We start from the raw sequence: 22,588 nt of genomic DNA, 5'->3' as shown, positions 1-22,588 counted from the left end.
TCTCAAACAAAAATGTGTCTTTGTTTTCAATAAGTTAAACTTGTGAGATGTCTATAAAAGTAAATTTCGGTAAATAGTGAGTTACCAAACCCTGGCCGAACAGTATCAAGTGAGTCATTTTAGTTTGTAATCAAGCAATTAATTCACTCAGTTACCTCATAAAAATACATTTGCTTTATTTGGGTCATCATTGTACACATAGAGCACATGGAGGGGCAAGCTTTAAAAAACTGACCATAAAGTTAAGTCTACTTAAAATGTTAATGTCCACAGCATATTACGGTACATTTATTGTCTAATATTACATAGTCATCTCTGATACACCCATACTTCTACATCAGTAAAATTGAGTTAAGCGTGATTAAAAACCATATTTCAATCATTTAAGGGAATAAGAAATGACTTGATGACTCATTTGCCAGTGCTTACAAACCACACTACTTTCACTATTTAAAAAATAAGCCTCTATATTTCAACTAGAAAAATATTCTTTTTTTTATATATATTTACAGGGAGGAAGGAAGGAAGTATGTACAAGTCATTACAATGCGTTGTTCTTTTCACTTCTGTCTGCAGATATAGTTACTGCAGATGCACGATGGACTAGTGTTTTTTTCAGATCATTGACCTGATGATTTTAATGTGGGGTTTAGCATGTTCTCCACATTTCTGTGTTCCGTTTCCTCTCACTTCAAAACGCATCATCGTTAGCTATTATAAATACTATCATTGCCCTTGAACAATACACAGGCCTCAGAAGTTGAGTTGGTCCTCGGGTGGAGCTCTAGGGCTGCTGACCCTTGCTCCTATTTAGGATGTTGTAGAGGATGAATTAATAAGTAGTAACTTTCCGCAGCAGTTGGAGACAGATGGCTGCTCCTGCTACCATATCATGCTAAAAAAGATTGGAATAACCATTGAGGTCCAATCATTGAGTTCATAGTAAAGTTAATCTGACCTGGAACCAATTCATTTCCAGCTTTTTCAACATGCTCTTATTTAATAAGACATTTGTAATGTATATTCATAAAATATAACTCAGCTACTCTCTCAGATGTATGTACAGTATGAAGGCATCATGATTAAGCAACTACAGGCTTGTTTGCAGACAGTAAAGCTACATTTCTATGCCTTTTATATTCCTATAAAGTAAATATACTCTATACAAATATGCATCTTTTACTGCAGCAGCTTGTCATCTACCTTTGGTTCTCTGCAATCAAGGTAAACAGACTCTCATTTGTAAATGGTAAGTGACTGGAAGGAGTGAACATGAAATTATCATTTTGGAATAAATATACAGTAGTTTAATTATACTTCTATCTACCCATTATACTGAACCCCTATATGAATATTACATTAATGTACAATATAGTGTGTTTAAAAACAGCTCCAAACATGATCTACACGCTACAGTGACTTGGGCTTTGCAGCAAAGAATTACTTATATAGTGTGCTCACTCTTACATATTACATACTGTACATGGGTATCACTTACTACACGAATGTATGTACAAATTGTATCCTCTCATTTTGCTGTATCATAACTACATTAAAGAAACCGTGAGAAGAAATATAAAAGTTTGTCCCGCAACAAAAACAAACAAGCGCATTCAGCATCTCTGCACCGTCTGAACTAACATTAATCCTTAAAATATAAGGAAGCGGATGTGAGGATGAGTGAAAACCTGAGATTCAAAAATGGATTCATATTTAATTAAAGTACAAGTGGTCACGACTGTGTCAGTTGTTCCTCGGTGATGTTTTTTTCCGAGATGTGTTGGTGTCCTGCCTTGCTCACCTGGTTCGTGTCCTTTCAAAGATAAAACTTTGCTCTTCTTGGTGAGGATTTCTCTCCTCGTTCAGGTTTTTTCCTTTTCTGATCGCAACCAGTTTTTCTGAAGAAATACTACGGCGCTGTACATTCACTCACGTATCCGTATTCCTGACTTTATTGCATTTACTCCTTGGCGGTGAGACTGACTGACTGACTGACTGGCTGGCTGGCTGTGGTGCTCAGGTAATTCTGAAGTCAGTCTGTCGTGAGCACTCCCATCATGTGCACGGCTTTTGAGCTTCTAGCACACTGAGCAGGTCTTGGAGCCTCCACCACCGGGGTTTGCAGGAGCTGGTAGACAAAGACATCAAAGAAAAGAGTCAATGTATTTATGGATCATTTGTGGATTTAGTAATTAGGCTTGGTTTTGCCAAATTCAGTATTCAAACTAAACAATAACCCAAAATGCTCCTCACACTTTTAAAAAAAAGCCATCAGGTGATACAAAATGATACACAATAGGACACACATCAATAAGATTGCGCAAACATCATGGTAGCAGTTCTGTGTGATTATTCCAAAGAATCACCGCACCTTTACTGGCCGTGGTTGCCTCTTTAGGACCCTTCGCGTCTTCTATGGCTTTCATTTTAGCGTCATACTCCTCTTTCTTATTATTCCACTCCTTCCTGTTATTTAGGATGCCATCCAGCATGGGCGTGATTTGTGGGTGGAAGCGAGAAAACTCCTGAGAAGAAAAAGAGTCAAAGACAAAATTACGTTAAAAAGGTTAGAGTGAGAGGGGTTTGTTCACACTTGTTGATGCTCCAGTGGAAATAAGTGAGTGGATGTGCTTTTATTTTGTCAGACCTACCATAAAAAGTTTATGTACAAAATTTAGGGCTGTCCTCGACCAAAGAAATTCTTAGTCGACTAATCAATTAAGTTGATTTTATCAAGAGATCTGTGAAACTTGAGTTTCTCAGCAAAGAATCACACAAAAGCACAACTTTAAATCTTGTGTTTACCAAAATTACCAACTAGGCGACTAATAGAGGGGACAGCCAAAACAAAATTACACAAAAAATAGAACAGAAAACCTCCAAATATATACTAAATAGATGATTTTCTTTAGGTAAACTGTAAAGAACCATGTAATCAGTCAAAATGCAACATTACCTTGTAGACAAACGTGCAGACAAAGTCAATGAAACCACACTGTAGCTTTGGTAGCTCCGCTGACTTGTTCCTGTCCATCATGGGCTGGTGGGAGGAACAGAACGTGTTTGAGTCACTCAAAAACATCATATTAACATCCAGGAAATCAATAACAGCTGGAAGTAGTCTCTTGTTACTAAACACCTGCCTGATATCAACCATTTTCTCCTGGTTTCTGAGAAGTTTAAATTCCCTCAGGTTAGTTTATGTTTTTAACATTCTTATGTTCAGGAGCTTAATGAGCACAATGCCTAAAATGGTAGAGTCACTTCAATCAGGGCTCAATCAACATGTACAGTATACAGTATGTGTATCTGTAGGTAGACAAAGAGCTAAATAAGTGGGAGTAGTCGCCGTGACGTCACCCATTGGTTTGACGACTGCTGTTTTGAAGCCTTGAGTTTGGCATTTTGACCGTCGCCATCTTCGTATTTTGCAACCAGAAGTGACACGAGAGGGTGGCGCTAAGTACAACCGAATGCTGAATAAGACATTTTTAGACGACCAAAATGTCACAATTAACTTTCATGAACTGAAAACGCTGTGAAAGGGTTAAAGTTGTAAGGCAAAAACACGGACAACTCCCAGACCGGACAACGCCGTGGTAGCGCCCTGTCAATCACAAGGTAGCAACGTCCTAAAGCATACCCTGCTTTATCGTCTATTTGACTCTAAATGGGACCATCATTTACTAAATGAACATCATGCTGTATTGAAGAAGACTTGAAACTAGCAATTGAGATCATAAACTCATGTTTGCAATGTTTACTGAGGTCAGACTTCATTTTGTAACCAGATCGATCAGTCGATTGACAGAAAAGTAAGCAAAAAATGCCCAAAATAATCTCATTCTAGCCTCTCCAATGTAAGCATTTCTGGCTTTTCTCAGTTTTATATCATTTTATATTAAATATTTTTGTGTTTTGGACAGTTGGTCAAATAAAAGACATTGTGAAGGACATTTTTCACTATTTTCATACACCAAACTATTAAAGTAGAAAGTAGTAATACCACAACAGGGATAGCCTACATGTACTGATACTTACATGTGCTTTCACATATGCACATATCCAACACAGATAAACATATTCACTGTAACAATTTGTAAACTCACAATAGGTTGTTGCTCCAGTACCGACCTCTCCAGGTCGCCCTGCTCCCAGAACTCTGCTGCTACTAGCAAGGCAACCTGAAAGATACACACAGTCATCTGTAGAAACGCAGATCACAAACACTCAGTGAGTCACTAATTCATTACGTTTTTGTGCTTCTCACCTTGCTCTGTACCTCCCAAGGCTTGGTGATGGCTGACAAGTCACATGCGGTCATCATCATAGCCCTGAAATTGAAAAAAAAAAAGATTTAGAAGATCAGAAAGATTTTAAAATATGAACAAAGAACAACGTACTGTACATGCTTGTTGTACTCACATGACGATTTCTTTTCTGGTTGTTTCTAGTGACATGAAGTCGACCCACTTCTTCTCGTCCTCATATGTGTGTGAAAGGTCCACGATCTTCTGGAACATGGTTCTTTTCCTATTAAACAGTATTTTACCATTTATCATTATGTATGTTTTACAGTATAAAGATAAGAGAAAGTACAAAAGGAGGGAATACACAAGTAGAGTGAGTCAATGAGAGATCATGCTGACTTGAAATAAAGAGCCAGGTCAGTGGCGATGATGGCGATGTCCATTAGATGAATCACATGGTCTACCTGTCGCCTGTTAAGGTTCTGGTAGATATTCAGATTCTGCAGATGAGATGACAGAGATGGGCATCAGTCATAGTCGGTGACTGAGGAATGTGACAAGGAGATTTCAGTAACGTGCAAGTCTAGTTCACCTCCCCTTTCTCACCTCGTCAGCCAAGAGGAACTTCCCCATCTCTAGATGGTGTCGTTCCAAGATAGAGGAGCCATGTAGCTTGGCCATAGGGTTGCCAGATCTGTTGGTGTAAGCAAAATTCCTCAGAGATCAACAGAATTAAACACGAAAGTAACAACGATCACCATCAGTTTCAAGTCTAAGGCTTCAGCATATGACTTTATGGGCATTTAAAAGGATCATTGACCCATTTAATTCAAATTGTCCCTCACTTTCAAAACATCCTCTACCATATGGCTTTCAAGATTGGCAACCCTGTTGTCTTCCATAGTCTCTTCCATTAACACTTGTAGTATATAGAAAAACTTTATTGCGTTTCGGCCTGTGATCTTCATCAGGGTCATCGTGAAACACATTATTAATTAGGGTAGGTATGAAGAAGACAAAAAATTCAAAGGAGGTAAAAAAAAGTATGAGAGACAACCAATCAGATACAGACACAGCAGTGTTATTACTGTACCTCTCTGAAGGAGGCTGATTTCCTGTATACCCAGCTATGGATATAGTTTTGCAAAGTGTAGGGTTGTATTTTTTTTTTATTACTAAGAAATTAAAAAGTCCCCAACAGCACTTACTTGACTTGGTACAAGTTGTTGGTCCCCCTGTGATCTAGATCATGGAGGAAGCCAGCAGTCATCATGGCCATTACCTCCAAGTCAGTGTAGTACCGCTTCAGCATTCCTGTCTGAGCACACGGAGACACAAAGTGGTCATTACAAAGAAAATACACAACATTTTGTAGGTACTTTTTAAGGCTTTTAGGTATTGAAATGGAACATAATAGTGCTTGCAGAAATTTAAATATCTTATATTGTAAATAGAGTAGAAAATGATATTGAAAAGCAGTACGGTTAAGAGTGTAAACATGGTCTGTCCCACGTTGAAGCCATGACGCCAGTTGTGGTAGGTGATTCTTCTGTAGCCTTTACAGAGTGAGTACATGAACCGAACCAGCGCCTGAGAGGAGAAAACTGATTAATCACACACGCTTGCTGGCTTCATAATAATGTATAATAATGTTGTATGTGTGCCTAGATCACCTCTTGAGGGACCTGGAACTTCTTGACCACGCCGACCTCGTAGTACATCTGGACGCCGCACTTCACCAGTTCCATCTCCGTGCAGTTAAAATCCGAAAAGCGGAACTCGTAGATCTCAAACTTCTTAATTAGTGGAGGTAGGTCTTTTTTCTAAGAGACAAAGATAAAACAAGGCACACAGCACATTCATGGCAGTGGCAGACAGGTTTGCTTGAATATAAGAAAAACGGACAAATTATTTGAATGTGTCAATTTGCCTCCTCTTCTAAAGATTAGGTGCAATTTAGGGTACAAATTGAATGTGTGGACACTAAATTACAGATGTTACCAGGAGATCGTAGAGCTCCTCCTCTTCACAGTCTCTGGGTTCACGGCCATAGACTTCTACGGTGTTCTGTGAGAAATGAGAAAAACATTGATTGTAAGTATGAATTGAAGTACAGAGATAGACATACTGAAAAGAAAGTGTGTAACATGGATGCTAGACCGTTTCTGTTGCCTTGTGGTGGGCCGATGGTTTGAATTTGAAACAAGGCAAAAGTGAGCATGGCTCACATACCCCCGCTCACTGCTTGACCCCTAATAAAAAAGGGCTAAAGGTTTTGCCCTTTTGGAAAGATTTCAAAAATTGTGGGCACCCTGGACTTCTAACTCCCAAAAGGCACAACTAGACCACAGCGCCAACCATCATACCAAATTTGTAGTTCCTAAGTTAAATAATTTTGGAGTTCTGCTCCGGAAACTAAAGTGTGGCAAGCGAACGGAAGGAAGGACGGAGAGACAGAAGGACGGACACGCGGAGCGCTTTATACCCCCGACTACGTTGTCAAGGGGGTATAATAATTGCGTTCAAATGCTGTGATGAAAAATCATATGAAAAACCAGAATGTGCTAGTGCATGCAATTTTTTGATAAAGCTAAAACTTCTCTGAATATTTCAACATTTACAATTAATTAACAGGTGGAAAAATGTAAACAGTACTGACCAGGACATTCTGAAGCTCATCATCCCGACATTTGATATGGTAGAGCACCATGTCTTGAGCGATGTCTTTCCGATTCTCCAGCTTGTTCATCTTGTCGTAAGTGTCCGTGTTCAAAACAGACCAGCCCAGGAACTGGGTCAAAGCCTGAGACAAAAAGGGATCTTGTATTTCACACACATAGTGCAAATTAAATTGCTTGCTAGACTTTCCTTAACCACGTCATACCAAGATGAGCAGTATCAGTTTCTGATTTCAAAAACTGTATCATTCATTTCATACTATGTGATGTACTTATTCAATGCATACAAAAAGCATGTAATTATGTGACAGATTTCTATATACCTCCATGAGCTGCTCATCCTGGTCATCAAAAGGCTTTCCGTCTTTCCTGTTGTAAAAAGTGGCCACGCCAACTATCTCTTCTTTTTTGTTGACGATTGGCAGCGAGAGAACATTTTTTATGGTCCAGCCACTGCTGTCGAGCGGCTCAGTCTGAAACAATAGAACAACAAGCAAAAGCATGTGATACTGTATGAACATCTCTAAATATCCATAGACTGCTTTTTTTTTTGTAAATCATCTCTTTTACCATCCAGCTGATCTTAGCCATCTTAATATGAAAAAATACTAGGTATAGGTACGGATGATCCCCCCGAATGGTAAGTGATAGAGCCACCAATTTTGGTGTGCGTGATTGTCTCTTCCCACTGCCCATGTATACTAAGTTTGGTGCCTTTAGCTCTAGGATTTGGATTCTGGCGCTGTGAAATGGTTAGGAGGGTTAGGGCGGGGGTTACGTGAATATGAAAAAATACTAATTGGTAGGGGTATCGATAGATTAAGTCTCTTACCTGAAACTTGAACATCTCGTCAGCAGCCACATTCATAATGTTACAAATCTGAGGAGCAGAAATAAAAGAGATTGGTCGAGGTGGAAGATGAAGCAAAAATTCGTTCATTTGGTTTCTAACTGATTCAACAGCTTGTAGTAATGTAATGAAAAGAGACTCACAAAACCGCTCTCAGCAACGTAAGTAGGCAGGCCGCTACTCAAGGCCCAATGGTCTGGAGTCGGAGTGCTGTGTGTCAGACGGGCAAGAAGACAAAGTTAACAGATATGAGCACAGATTGTCTCCAAACTAAGATTGACCTTCTGCTCTCTGATGTGTTATTGAAACATGGTACATAAATAGAATAATGTTACTTTAAGCCCTGTTCCCCAAAATGCTGCTAGTTCTGTAGATTGAAATGAATAAGGCTGATTTGTTGGTATTTTTGTTGCCATATTAATCCAAGATCACATTTGGAATAAATATTCAACGATAAAAGAACTACTTACGGTATTACTTTGATGTCTTCTTTTCCGTGTAGTATATAGTCAATCACTTTGTAGAAAATTACCTCCTGGAGGCAAAAATAAAAAACACAGATTAGGTTTAAAACAGTTGAAACAGAGGAAAAAGACAAAGGGCGACAAATCTACTGCCAAGCAGAATGTTGATAAATTAGATAAATTAAATAAAAATGTACCCTGCCATCAGGCGTGACGGGGCCAGAGTAAGGTGCCTGCTCTCCCATCAACACTGGCCAAATATCAAAGAACTCCTGGAGGAAGAAGGACACAACAAATGCAGGAAAAAGTCAGCACTTCATGGTAACAAAACACGGGATATTACAAGCAAAGACACAGGAAGACACGGTACCTTCTCCTTCGTCATGTCTAGTAAACCGACAGAGTAGCGGTCACAGTTGAGGTAGGCTCGGACTGTGTACAAGGCTTTGTGAAACTGTCGCTCAATGTCTGTCAGCTCTTCAAATACTTTGTTGGCAGACCACAGCAGCAGCTAGAGATACACAACACAAACATACAGCAGTCAGTTCATGCAGTGATTCTGTATTTGAGAAGAATGAAAAGCCAAACTCTTGAGAGTGAGTTCTATCAAAACATGAGCAGGTTGATATCCTTCACCTGTCCTTTACGGGTCTCACAGCTGTGGAGGTAACTCAGGTGGTAGATCTTCAAGTTCAACGTGGCAATTTTCAGATACTTTAAAAAAAGCTAAATGGACAAACAAGAGAAAAGAAAGCAATATGAATAAATACATAATATTACAATACAGTGTCTGGACCAAACTTCTGATTACATAAAATAAGGGCTACATTATGACAAGATGTGGTGATGTGTGAGGATATAGGATAAAGCATAATCTGGATATAGGATAAAGCATAATCTGATACAGATGACTAGGTGTGCTTTTTAAAAACACAATGTACAGTAAGCCCCAAAGTGTCTAATGTTTAATAAAAGCCATCATTCCAGACATGTTTGATATATTTAATGGGTTAATTTAGAAGGTAATGATGATATTCAGGCAGATAACGACCCTGGCAAAAAAACTACAGATATACATTTTGTATATGCTATAAAAATACTATCGAGAACATCTGCATTTTGCTGCTGTCATTCAGATAATATACGGTACTGACTTTCTATTTATTTCTGCTCATGATGTCATACATCCTGTAGTAACATGCTGTTAATAAAGTCATTAACCTGCTGTAGATCTAAGTCCATAACTGACCTGTCCACCTCAAGCTTATTTCCATTTTGAAGCTTAGTTTACTCCTAATTGGGATTAATGACCTAACGTATACTGAACACACACACTGGTCCTACTCGTAAACACCTTAATGATATACCAGTCGGCCCGAATGGGATTCCCTCCAAAATGTAGTGATTGCGGTTGTCTTTAAGAGTTATCATCACAATTTTAGATACGCTAAAGGTTAAAAAATAGCCACAATCAACATCTGGCAGAAACAGATGCTGTACAATAGTTTATGTTGAAGAAACTAGGATTTAGCCTCCGTACATCACACTGCTCTGCTCTGAGATTCTATGTGCTTTATCTGTGTGTGCTTCGTGCATTGGGACTCACATCTTCATCCTCAGCAGTGAAATGCGGTCCAGTGGTCTTGTTTAGAGCCATGATCACAGCCACCATGTCTTTGCCGTTGAGGATGGGCGTAGCCAGAACGTTCCGGGTCTTGTATTCTGTGAGGTCGTCGACGAATGAGCTGAAGTGCTGGTTCTAGAAGACAAGAAAATACATGCTTTGAGTATATATGAAGCATACTTGCAGGACTTTCATTACTTGATTTCATTACTATTACTGTGTATTATGTATATATATTATATATTATAATGTTTTGAAGAAGAAATTTGGTCCAACATTACATTTATAGCTTCTATAATATGCCAGTAATGTGCTCTAACTTGATATAATAGCTGTAATTTTCATTTGGTATATTGTAGAGTGTAGAGTTTTAAGTGGATTTATTAGGTCAATGGTGTTCCTAATCTATCATGAGATAAAATATATTAATTGCCTTCAAATTAGTACTTTTATGACGTAGAATGAATGTTTCTTTTTTTTTTATATGCCGCGTTGTAGGTAGGTAGATCTATAGCCTCTCAAGTATTACAATTTGGACCAAAACCAAGACCATTATTGTAACAGTAACCTAGATGACCCATAATGTCGTTGGAAAAGTACCTAAAATCTCTATACTGAGCTTGGCAAGAAAGAATTACTAGGCATGCCTTGGAACATGTCGTTTTTTTTCTTTTTTATATGATTTACCAAAGCAAAATGTCCCACAATCATAGGATCAACCAGCTGTTTCCCACTGCTTAATGATCAAGTTGATGTCATTATGAAACCACAGTACTTATTTAAACTGGGCACAATACATATTTAATATGTAGTTTAGTCTGTATGGAGGCAGAGCAAAGCAAACCTGTTTTGATCTGTTTTAGATTCCTGCTGACTAAATGCCAGAGGCGTCTAATCCACAGCTAGAGCAAAGGCTGATGGGATCTGGAAATAAATGGATTATGTCTGACAAGGGGATTTACACTCTCACTACTCAAGTATACTGTGGATACTGAACGTGTCACTAACTCTTCCTTTACTTGTTTACAACCATCAGAGGTTTAATGTGATTCATGAAAACATACAGATTCAGTAGGACATGTCTATTGACTATAGTCAATATGCTCAGTTTGATATACTGTAATAATAATACATCGAAATATTGTTTTTACTTCATAAACAGAGGAGTGGGTGCTAAGGCTACACTAACTACTGTAGGTTTTAACTCTTGGCTGCCCAGTACAGTGTTTTTACACCAGTGCATTATTGATAACAACCTCAGAAATTAAAGCTGCATTAGAGCATAGAATATTATTTCTAGATTGTATCTATTGTGTCATCAAACTTCTAATAGCTAGTTTTCTATATTGAGGGTTGTAGGATCATACAATGTTTTTTAGCCACTCCCAACAAAATGTTTGTTGAAATTATGATATTAACAATTCAGTTGTCATAGCCTTATTGTCTTTTTCAAATGTGAACTATCAATGCTGGTCCATCTGCAACATGCTATTTCTAGGTTTGATCTATATCAGTTTCACTGGGATTACTCAATGGGGACAAGAATATTGTCCAGCATATTCCTTCAGCAACATGCTGGTCATTCTGAGAACATCATCAAGTTAATGCAAAAATCATCGACAAATCCAATTTTGCCCATTTTCCAAATTTCCCAAAAATTGTCTAATAGAACCAGAACCAGATTAAGGGAAATATCGTACAGTATGAAAGGTATGGCAAAGTCTTGCTACAGCTTATTTTCACTTAGGAGTGGATTTACTCTTACTTTTTGATTAAAAAAAAGATTTCCTTGCAATGCTGTGCTTTGTGTTTTATGCTGATATTTTTAGATAAAAACGGTGCCGTACAGATTTAACTTGGGTTGCCTGAGTCGCAAATTAATGAGTTAATTTACTCACTCTTAGGAGCTATAATGAGAAACAGGCTTGCTTGCTATGAGATTAAAATGTAATTGTTAAGAAGATAAACATTTAATCATTAGTTAAAACCACGATGCGTGGGATTTGAAAATGGAAGGCAGTGGCGTCATCTGGTGGTAGTATCGTGAATGACACTGTGAGATATGCTCAACATCTGCACCCCATCCAGATTTTATCGTTCTAAGTTTAGGATTACTGTTCACCACTAACCTCTGTGACATCTTTCACATTAACAGTCTTCTTGGTCAGGGCCACGTGGCCGACTATTCCCATGTCCAGCGGATAGACGATTTCAGAGTCCGGCGGCACGACGCAGTCGTCCAGCTCTGCCTCCGCGTTGATGTTAAAGAGCCTTGTGGCGAGCTCTCCGATGCCGTTCCGCTGGCGGTACATGAACAAGCTGCACCGGTCCGCGTGGATGAGCGCACTGATTCTCTTCAAGATCTTGAACACCACCTTTTCCACGTTGATGTTCTCCTGCATGTCTCTGATCAATTCATACATGATTCGGCTTTCTTCGACCTGGAAACAGAGCAAAAAAATAGCCCAATTTTTAGAATTTGTTTTCAGTTGAGAAGATTAGGATCTTCATAATAAGTACAGAAGTTTGCCAGATGTTATATTATATATGGATAGATTTATGATGGGGTAACTCAGGATGAACAACTATGGCAAAGTTTGGTCTACCTGCTTGTTTTTCCTTAATAAACAAGTAGTGAAATAATGAAATTTTACCTGACTGAGCTCCTGGAACTGGGTGAAGTCAATCTGTTTTTCTGGGAGTCCTGACACCGTTGCTATGGAGGCAGGGCTCAGCTTCTTGGCAAAGTACTGTTTAGCAAATGCAGGGTTCCCCTGGAGGAACTTCTCCACGTCTTCCTTTTGCACACTCATGGTTCCTTCTTCTTCTTCCTCCTAGTCTCCCAAATGTTCCTGTCTTCTCCCTCTTCGGCTCAGTGACGGAGCTCCCGCTCGGTCCAACACTTCCCCTGAACGAGCTACTTCCAACTTCTCTGAATAGAAATAAAAGAAAAAAGAATAAGCAAAACAAAGCACACGGTTTATCCAGTTAATCCCCCCTAAAGAAAAAAAAATCTTACCCAGGTATTACACACAAAGGGGGAAAACAGAAGTGGACACATTCAAATGCAGGTCAAATTAATCCCCCTTGTTAGCGGGATGAACGGACTGAGTGAGGGAGTTCCCCGAGGAGAAGGCAGAGGGCTGAATCCAAACAATCCATCTGTCATCAGCAGATAGTGCTGAAGGTTAGCAGGGATCTGCCTATGCTAAACTTGTCAGCTGATCATCTAGTAACGGATATGTGGGCCAGATACTCCAGCTATGCTTCAGTGCATGCAGCACCTTTGTAACTGTACAGATGGATCAAATAAATCCATAGGAAAATATACAAGATTTCACACAAAAGCAACAACACATATCCCTCTCTTTTTCACTGCACTGAATTTTCAATTTAAGGGTTACATCCAATTAGCAATTCTTTTACACACATTTGAAAATGAATCATTTATATGTATATCTAAATGTGTATAGCTTTCTTAGTCTTAAATAAATGTACACAAAGCTAACGATGAAACTAATCAGCAAACAACCACAAAACAAAATAAAGGTGGAAATAAGTATAACAAATAGGGCAAGGCAATATGAGGATATATATCGTCAAAATTATATAAAAATGTCCATTGTATATATTTTTCTATAACATTTCTATCGCAATATAGGCTAGGCATATATTTATTCATTTGTTCTTTAGAAATTTCACGTAAAACTGTTATGTTCATTTTGCACTCAAGTTCTTAAAATGGGAAAATACTCAGTAGTTTTTAATTTGTCAAGTATTATATTCACACAGGAGTACACACAAAAAGGCTTTACCATGTGGTTATTTCATATAGACTATGTATTTATTTGAATTACCAGAAAACGTGCTTTATCGTGATATATATCTTTATCGAGATATGAAATGACCTATATCGGGATAGAAGATTTTGGCCATATCGCCCAGCCATGATAACAAATCTAGATTATCTTGGTTTGGCCAATTTACACTCTAAAAGCAGACAAGAATAACACCCACGATAAAATTGTTAAACTTGTGAAATAAATGCAAAAAATAAGAGAAATCTGGATATTGCGCTCATAGTACTCTCATTAGCTGTAATTCATAAAGCGCGGGCATCATTGGTTCTCTTTTGAATCCACATTTTCACTTTAATAGAATGTAAGAAGACCTAGTGTTTTTTTTTTTGGCAATTGTGATATGTGTATAGTTTGTACTAAATGTTGTTTGTATGTGCAAGAATCCTTGTCTATGGTGACTAGTGTACAACGATATTCATGTGACAAATTCAATAAAAAGTTGATCACGTGTACTCTTAAAGAGAGAGGGATCAAAATGAATGATAGAGATACGGAAATGTATGAGAAAAAATGATAAGTTTATAAGTATTTTTAGTTTAGTCTCTAAACTAAACTAAGTATTTTTAGTATGCTGTAGACAACACATAATAAACTGAAAAATAAAATGGAAGACATAGTTCATCTTAGGTCTTCCATATTATTTTTAAATGTGTTGCATTCTCTACAGACTATACTGTTACTGACTGTCTCTCTCGCACATGCAGGTCTACCTGTACAAGCTCTTTAAGTCCTTATTAAACAAGGCCTCCTCTGGCATAAGCCCTATTTAGTTAGGACACTAGCTGATTATCTCAGCACCCCAACTCTCCGTCTTTCTCCACATGCAGGTCTACCTGCAGTGCCTTTCTGAGTTTCCACAGCAATGACTGTCATTATTTAACAGACTGATGGTCAAGGATATCCTGAGAAGGCTGAGGGAGTAAAGCCAGCTAGAAGCTAGACAACTAATTTAACATTCATGACATATTAAGCTACTGTCAGGAACACCCACGGACACAAAGTGGAAAAAGAAAGATGTTTTGTGCTTTTGTTAGAAAGTTAATCCTTTCATTCAGAGCAGGGAGGACCGCTCTATAATAAGGTTCCATAAACACCTTAAACAAAAAGGTCAAAGAGATAATCTGCTTCCACTATAATAGATTACGGCAGGTCCAGAGTATGTGTGTGTGTGTGTGTATGACATAGAATGAGTGAGGGAGGGAGGGCATAGTAAGTATGTTAGTTTGGGTAGCTACTGTATGTGTTTGCTCTGCAGAGTAAGCCCAATTTTTATAGCGTTGTCCTGCTGCTTTCATGTTTGGTAATCCTCTCAGAAAGATGCTTGAGATTCTGAAAGTCTGTTCTTGAATCTTGACCAGATCGCATCCTCTCAGGAAAAAAAACAGCATCTTCTCTGTCAAGCTAACAGATAGACATTCTCTTTTTCACAGAGAACCACTCAGTGTTAAATCTGTGATTATTTTTTTACCAGAAGTTTGGTTTATAACAACAATATTCCACAGCTGGTGGGAACTGAGGTGTTTAATCTCAAGTTTTTCTTCTAAAGGTCGACGTTCAAATGTGTGCTGTAGAACATAATCTAGGTTGGTACAACAGCTTTGGGCATGTGTACTGTTATTTCCCCACACTCAGGACACTTGATGTGAGTGTGAGGCTTTCCCCACATAAAGCCCTCTGAAGCCAAGTGCAATGAAAACATTTAAAAACCATTTTATCCAGCCACTGACCTTAAATGGTAGAATAATGATAAATAACACCAACAACCTATAATTATTATGTCATGAATTAACCAGAAGTATTTCTCGGTACCATTAAAACCACACTATTTTCTGCTGCCAGAAGGTGGGGCTAAACTAATCACAGTCAGAAATATTTCCTACTTGTTATCCAATCTCTTTATTATACCATGAGGACCACATTGAGTTTAATGTGGATGTTTGACTTTTTTCTGCTGAATATGTTTGATTAGTCTGTTTACACTGAATAACTTCTTGAATTAAATTAGTGCCCACTGGCTCTCCATTTATCACTCATCCATCACTCACTGTACACACATAATAGATGGACAAAAGGGATAATCACAGTGACCAATAACTGTTTCATTATACATATGGACATGTGAGTGTTGCCAGCTAATTTGAATTCAGTGTTGTACATCACTACTATTCTACTAGTCTTAAAACTAACTAGTAAAAAAAAAAATACTTACTAGTTGCAATGCTGACATTCACCACAAGATGGCAGCAGATCCACATCGTAGCACCTGTACACATTAAAGCTCTCACACACCCCTGGTCCTGAAGAGAGAATACATGATAATCAATGCACATGTTAACACAAGTTGACATCCATCATACTCTCCTTGTAGTTTATCATTTTGGGGGGGATTTTATGTCTTTATTATAGCTGACAGTAAATGAGGAATGACTGGAGAGGAACCAGACGCATTGTGTTTCATGGTCGACAACTTAACCCCCTAAGACTGTCTAGCAAAGAGACAATATTACATGACAGATGTAAATGTAAACATTCAGTGTGCCTATTTAAATTATAGCACACCGTGTTATGGATATGTTCGAAGACTCAATACAGAAAGAAGCTCTGTCTTTGTGGCTGGATGTTACCAAAACGCGGAAATCCAATTTTTTTTAGTCAGATCCTCGTAATCCTTTCCAGCCCAAGGCCTAGAGCTGTCTTAGCATCTCACCTTTTTTTTTACATCACAATGTACCAAACATAAGGCCACAATCCCAAATAGAAGGAAATGCCTCCATGTTTTGTGAATGGGATGTACCGTACAAGCTTAAGGTTTTAGGCAGCGTAGGCATGTACAGTCCCAAAACGTGACAGTACTTAAAATAGATGTAAATACAATCGTCTGGATGGTCAGCAGAGGGTGTAATTGTTGTGTTAGCCTTGTCCCGGGTCTATCTGAGTTATCGGCCAATCAAATTCAGATGATGATCACGATAAGGCTTGGAGCATGCTGTCGATGAAGCCACCTTTGGGCCCACATGTGTCCTCAGATCAAAAATGAATTTATATAAATGTTTTTAGAAGTACTCAGCATCAATCACAGATTTCTTTACCGTAAACAACCTCAAGAATGGAGGTAGGGTCACAGAATTAGTTTGTCAGAATGGCATTTTATTATTAATTCCATTTAGGAAAGTAAAATCTCTATATAGAAATGTGTATAGTAAGTCAATTACAGGTCCATTTCAGGCCATACAATAGGATTACAGTCAGCGGAAAAAAATAGATTGTCTTGATTGGCTTGTCTGTGTGTATCCTCACTGAGGAGACTGTTTACGATCAGTGTGGGGTGATTCTGCAGTTATTAACTTGTTATTTTATTTTGTGTGTAAAAGCAGCAGATTAAATAACTTTAATTAAGCAAAGAAAAATGCAGAAAAGAAGAACAGAGCTACACATGAAGAAGACTTTAGATGTTATTACATGATGTGTGTTATGGCAGCAGTAATCTCATGTGACCGGGGTTAATCCGGGAAAGGAGAGTTCATTAGTTCACAACAGAGAGTGAGAAAGCATTCAAGCATGCAAAGTTATAGTTATATTGACTTCCACTTCTCTTTTTGTCTTTACATTTAATATTGGTTTCCGATGTGGTCTTTTCTGTGGTAAAAGCCTTCTCAAACATAGTATAGTGTATACTGTAAAACCCTTATCTAACTGTATTATGAGTGTTGATGTTATTATGAGCGGATCATCCCACTATTTGGAAAGTTTGGACAGCTTACAGGCAACTTCTTAAAGGATTATTACACTGATTGCTCAACTGCAAGAAGAGAAAATAATCAGGTAGGTCTAGACCAGTTCTGTTTACTCTCTCAAGTGTTCTGGGATAATGTTCTTAGCCTTAAACTGTGCTGAATTTACAAAATATTTAAATCCTGCAGTACAACTTTGGCAGCAACAGTATATGTCTTTGTATATGTGTGTGTACATGTAAGACTGCAAGATAAGATAAGATATTCCTTTATTAGTCCCGCAGTGGGGAAATTTGCAGTGTACAGCAGCAAAAGGGATAGTGCAAAAAACAAGCATCAGCTAACACAGTAAAAAAAAGAGCTAAACAAAGCATAACAAAATATGAACCATTTAAATAGAAGGAAGTATAAACAGACTATTAACAAAATTGCACAAGTGGAAAATTATATTGCACAGTGAGAATGAATGATTGAATGAAATTCCACCTGAAAATATCAGGTTATTGTCAGTTTTTTGGTGTGTAAGTTATGTTATGCATTTACATAATTAATAATTTGAAAATAATTTTCAGATTTTGAAATTGAATTAAGGAAAGATAACTCTCCACTACAGGTTTTAGTCGTTTTGCTTATTGTAAGCACTTTTAGAGAATTTATTGTGGCACAATGTGCATGTAATGAACTAACAACTCTAAGCAAGGTGGCCTCATTAACATATAAGATGACGTCATTTACAGCTGACGTCACAATTTAGCATAAAAGTTAGCTTGAACCTGAGCGGCCCCTGTAACGTTACCATGGTAACGAGTACCAGATAAGACATGTCCAACACCTGGCAACACATTCATCATTCAAGAAACTCCACTATAAGCTCACGATAAACATTTGTATCTAAACGAAACACAATTTCAACACCATTAGCACAAAATCAAGCTAACGGTGAAAAAAAAAATTAACTTTATACAGCCATAACCATGAATGATGTCTCACCTTTACTGTTGTGTGCTCCAGTTCTTGTAATACATCTCCATGACAACCATCCATACCGTCAGTTGGCAACATCCGGGTCTGAAAAGTGAAGCCAATGCGGAAGTGTCTTAAACTTGCATCAAAGACAAGATGACTTTCTGGTGAATAACATTCTCATTCTTGCACAAATCCAAGTATATGAAAGTGAAATCTAAGTTTAATGAGTTTCTTTCTTACATAAAAGCCCTTAAAGTCATGAAAAACAAAAATGCATTGAAACTTCTTAGTATAATAGAAGAATATGAATTACAGATACAGCCCTAGCCCGTAATTTGATTTATTATTATTTTCATGTATAATTTTACATATTTTATTTGTTCTTGTTTTGTATGCACCTTGTCCTTTTACTCAAATACAATGATCTATGAGCCATGTTGTTTGTAAATTTGAATTTGTTCAATAAAAAAAAGAAAAACTTGCATCATAGATTATAGAAGCAAAGAGATGAACGTCCAGTGTTTTTTGACAACAGCCGCTGCTGACATTTTGTACTGAAAACGCTTATTATATTTATAATATTTTACTGTTTAACACAGGCCATTTCAGTAGAATATAAATAATTTTGTCTTACTTTCGTACGGCAGTTTTTAGTCAGACGTTTTCACTAGTTTTAAGATCTCTCTCCATATGAAAAAAATGGCACAACTTTAACCCTTTCACACTGTGTTTAGTTAATGAAAGTTAATTGTAACATCTATTAGGCTACTGTAGGCTACTTAGCTCCACCCTCTCGTGTCACTTCTGGTTGCAAAGAAACCAAGATGGCAACGGCCAAAAACCAAGAAGGCGATGGCCAAAATACCGAACTCAAGGCTTTAAAACGGCAGTCCACAAACCAATGGGTGACTACGTCTACTTCTTACAAATAAAGCCAAAAACAGTTGTATTTAGATAGAATTAATACCATTATAGCATCAGTCTGTGCACAGGTTGTTCAGATGTTGTGATATGGTTTGCTAGAGGTTTCGGGCTGAAACTGCATCATTCCAACGGGATATTCACTCTAAAAGTGTACAGTTTTGTTAGGCGGAAATTAAAACTTTCATTTATGCGGTGTTCCATCTTTATTTACATATACCCAGTGTTGAAGAAATCTTATCAGAAACGTTATATTGGAAACAGCTTTTTCATTTCAGACTTGACTTTTTATATATATATAAAAAATAATTCTGCAAAAATGACAGCACTATAACCTGCCAAATCAAAAAATGAAAAAGCCTTTCTTGTTACAAGTTGTGAATATTGGTATTGTGGCATCTAACCTTTTTGATTGGCGCAAAACTTCTTCCTTATATAATAATTGTGATGCGGATACTTGTATTACAAAATTATTTTTAAGGTGTGTATAAATCATATGATTATTTTCTTAATAAGCCAAATGTCAGAGAACAAAGCTCAAAAGTCTCTCTTGTTACCTTGTAGGCATTTTCCTCCTTCCTGTTGCAAATTCTATTTCATGTAACGGCAATTTATTTCAACATATACTTAAAATGTTAGACAGTTGAGTAAACTCAAACAATGCCATGTGTGCATTTAAAGTCAGATTATGTGTATGCACCTGTTTCTGCTCAGTGATGCATGTGCCTGTTTTATTTTGCTTCCAGTAAGTTACATAAAGGTCTAATTGTCTTTATAGTAAATCTTGGGCAGGTTTCAACGAAGAAGCCAGATTACGGTAAGTATTTCAACCCAACAGGATTACCTCTAGATTTAAGCACCTTATTTAGTTCCCAGCAATGAAAATCAGCCATAAGCTCGTCTGTGGGGTGAGTATATAAAGGCTGCCTCACACACCGGTGGATAGCCAGTACAGTAGTACATTTTGAATTACTGTTGCTTCTTTGACTCAAAACAGGTAAGACACTGATGTTTTACTCATTTTACCTCCACTTGTTTGGGGATTTCTTCAACTTGTATCAGTAGCGATCGGCAAAAGATATCTGAGATTTGAGTTTTCTGAAAGTGCACTGTGAAATTAAGAACTTTCTGTTAACCCAGAGTAAGCATGTTTTAGGATGTCAAATAAGGCTACTATTTTCTTTATCTCATGTTAAATGGTACAATATACTGTTGGTGCATTTATTGTATATTAGTATACAAGAGTTCAGGGATGGTGGACTATTTTGTCCTGAGACCTGAGGCCTGTTTCTGGTCTTAATACACTGATATGTATGTTCATTACAGAATGGGATCCTCTAAGCTGCCCCTGCTGCTGGTCTTGCTGTCCTGCGTTGAGCGCTGTCTGTCTGCCTCCTGCGTCGTTGACAGTTTCACAGTCAAAGAGGACTTTGACCCCAAGAGGGTGAGTGAATTGAAACACACAGATAGCATGCATGTTGAAAAAAGTAAAGTAAAATCATTTCTGAGTGTCTGAGTGTCTATCGTCTTCATCGCAGTATGCAGGAAAGTGGTACGCGCTGCAGAAGAAAGATCCAGAGGGCCTGTTCCTGCAGGACAACATCTCAGCTGAGTACACCATTGACGATGACGGCTCAATGACTGCCTCCTCCAAAGGACGTGTCACTCTTTTTGGGTGAGTCAGAGGGGCCAGTGAGTTTTTGTACTTACCCTGCCTTATTTATCTCATTATCTACAGATACAATTACATAAATGAACAGCAAAACCAAGGCAAAGGGTCAGTTTGGTTACAAAGACCTTCTTGACTCTCTACGATAAATATTCAGTTTCCAGGGTCAGTAGTTAGGAGCAGGAGTAATTTTCTAGAAGCAGCCAGGGTTTTACTGGATTATGGAGGATTAGAGAGAAATTAAGAGGTGGGTTTTTACACAGGAATGTGTAACAAACAAATTTAAGTACAGCCGATTTAAGGGCTTATGGCGTGGACCGAATGCAATCTAGGCTTTATTCAGAGAAATTGTAAAACTTACTGTATGAATATGCCTATAATACTTGGAATTTCTGAGGTTTACATGGTTAAAAGTTTCTGTAATTGCAAGAAAAGGTCAATGATATAAGCCAAAGGCTGTTGATTTGTTGTACATTGTTCACCTTGATACTAACATGTGTGTTTGTATCACCATGTTGCAGCTTCTGGGTTGTGTGTGCTGACATGGCCGCCCAGTACTCCGTCCCTGACCCTAACACCCCCGGCAAGATGTTCATGAACTACCAGGGACTGGCCAGCTACCTGTCCAGTGGAGGTCAGCTGTGCACACATATCTCCCATCACACCCCTCTTATACCTCCTCGTTCCTCTTCACACTCCCTAACCTCTCCCTTCCTCTCTAACCAGGTGACAACTACTGGGTGATCGACACCGACTACGACAACTACGCCATCACCTACGCCTGCCGCACCCTGAAGGACGACGGCAGCTGCGAGGACGGCTACGCCATCATCTTCTCCAGGAACCCCCGCGGCCTGCCTCCCGCCATCCAGCGCGTCGTGCGTCAGAAACAGGAAGACGTGTGCATGGCCGGAGAGTTCCAGCCCGTCCTGCAGTCTGGAGCCTGCTAAAGAGAGAGAGAGAGAGAGAGAGAGAGCAGCCAGCTAGTTGCAGTCTAGGAGGCTTGAAAGCAAGAAGAGGGAGAATGAAAGAGTGTATAAACGGTCTGTATGTGAGAGTGATAATGTGAATGGACAGACGCGAAAAATAAAAAAAGGATGAGAGGAGGAAAAACATTAGAAAAAATTAAACGAAGACAGAGAAATACCCGCATATGTCCAACCAGGATTCCAAGATTCACATCTTTTGATCCATTTCCTCCTCTATCACTCTGTGTTCATCCATTGTTTATCCAAGGAAAAATGTTACCGCTGCTTTGAAAGGTCAAATAAAAGATATTTTTCTAAACAATATCAGTGGATTTTTGTCCTTTTTGTGCTGTACAGAAGGTCACTTTCAAAACATGTACAAGTGATTGTATATAAATCCCTTTAGTAGTTAACAAATAAAGCATAAAGCTTAAAAACACATGTTGCACTTTGGCTATGTAAGCGGCGGTGATCCCTCCTGAGCTCATGAGAATGCAGACAAAACCAACACAGTACACACTGAGCAGTAATAAGCTTACTGGTGGTCTGATGCTCAGAAACCTTTAGTCCTATTATACAAACTCACCTGTTAGCATGCTCCAGGGGT

General features: G+C 38.3%; 3 protein-coding genes across 5 annotated transcripts in view; 2 read left to right on the top strand and 1 right to left on the bottom strand.

The window, feature by feature from the left end:
• Positions 1-22,588, top strand: part of fyb1b (FYN binding protein 1 b) — a 76,320-nt gene that overhangs the window by 22,620 nt on the left and 31,112 nt on the right. The gene's annotated exons all lie outside the window — the stretch shown is intronic.
• pde6b (phosphodiesterase 6B, cGMP-specific, rod, beta) lies at positions 152-18,503 on the bottom strand. 3 transcript variants are annotated; one of them, XM_074618591.1, is made up of 25 exons: positions 18,448-18,503; positions 15,936-16,023; positions 12,521-12,798; positions 11,996-12,307; positions 9,849-10,001; positions 8,879-8,968; positions 8,613-8,753; positions 8,440-8,514; positions 8,249-8,313; positions 7,922-7,988; positions 7,761-7,808; positions 7,252-7,401; positions 6,910-7,053; positions 6,252-6,317; positions 5,924-6,073; positions 5,733-5,840; positions 5,459-5,568; positions 4,857-4,944; positions 4,650-4,750; positions 4,426-4,533; positions 4,271-4,334; positions 4,110-4,184; positions 2,957-3,040; positions 2,372-2,525; positions 152-2,128 (listed from the first exon to the last, which is right to left on the bottom strand). In XM_074618591.1, exons 3-25 carry the CDS (start codon positions 12,677-12,679, stop codon positions 2,079-2,081), a joined length of 2,562 nt encoding a protein of 853 aa, XP_074474692.1. In that variant the 5' UTR covers positions 12,680-12,798; positions 15,936-16,023; positions 18,448-18,503; the 3' UTR covers positions 152-2,078. The 3 variants fall into 3 exon arrangements, with proteins under 3 accessions (XP_074474692.1, XP_074474694.1, XP_074474693.1); XM_074618593.1 differs by lacking the exon at positions 18,448-18,503 and having other exon boundaries at positions 12,521-12,796; positions 15,936-16,018; XM_074618592.1 differs by lacking the exons at positions 15,936-16,023; positions 18,448-18,503 and adding an exon at positions 12,886-13,033 and having other exon boundaries at positions 12,521-12,796.
• rbp4l (retinol binding protein 4, like) lies at positions 20,267-22,303 on the top strand. Its single transcript, XM_074618049.1, has 5 exons — positions 20,267-20,341; positions 20,671-20,788; positions 20,883-21,019; positions 21,535-21,647; positions 21,740-22,303. Exons 2-5 carry the CDS (start codon positions 20,672-20,674, stop codon positions 21,961-21,963), a joined length of 591 nt encoding a protein of 196 aa, XP_074474150.1. The 5' UTR covers positions 20,267-20,341; position 20,671; the 3' UTR covers positions 21,964-22,303.

The sequence above is a fragment of the Sebastes fasciatus genome, chromosome 19 (genome assembly GCF_043250625.1).
Source record: "Sebastes fasciatus isolate fSebFas1 chromosome 19, fSebFas1.pri, whole genome shotgun sequence".
In the NCBI taxonomy this organism is placed as follows: domain Eukaryota; kingdom Metazoa; phylum Chordata; class Actinopteri; order Perciformes; family Sebastidae; genus Sebastes; species Sebastes fasciatus.
Note: the sequence above shows the minus strand (reverse complement) of the source record. Positions and strands in the feature narration are given on the sequence as shown.

Bases quoted from the DNA above. Each gene is read 5' to 3' on its own strand.
- pde6b (XM_074618591.1), bottom strand. From the start codon at position 12,679: ATGAGTGTGCAAAAGGAAGACGTGGAGAAGTTCCTCCAGGGGAACCCT. The intron at 10,002-11,995 runs GTTAGTGGTGAA...CTTGTCTTCTAG, and splicing joins ATGTGAAAGATGTCACAGAG to AACCAGCACTTCAGCTCATT. The intron at 4,534-4,649 runs GTCAGCATGATC...ACTGTTTAATAG, and splicing joins GACCTGGCTCTTTATTTCAA to GAAAAGAACCATGTTCCAGA.
- rbp4l (XM_074618049.1), top strand. From the start codon at position 20,672: ATGGGATCCTCTAAGCTGCCCCTGCTGCTGGTCTTGCTGTCCTGCGTT. The intron at 20,789-20,882 runs GTGAGTGAATTG...TCTTCATCGCAG, and splicing joins AGGACTTTGACCCCAAGAGG to TATGCAGGAAAGTGGTACGC. The intron at 21,020-21,534 runs GTGAGTCAGAGG...ACCATGTTGCAG, and splicing joins GGACGTGTCACTCTTTTTGG to CTTCTGGGTTGTGTGTGCTG.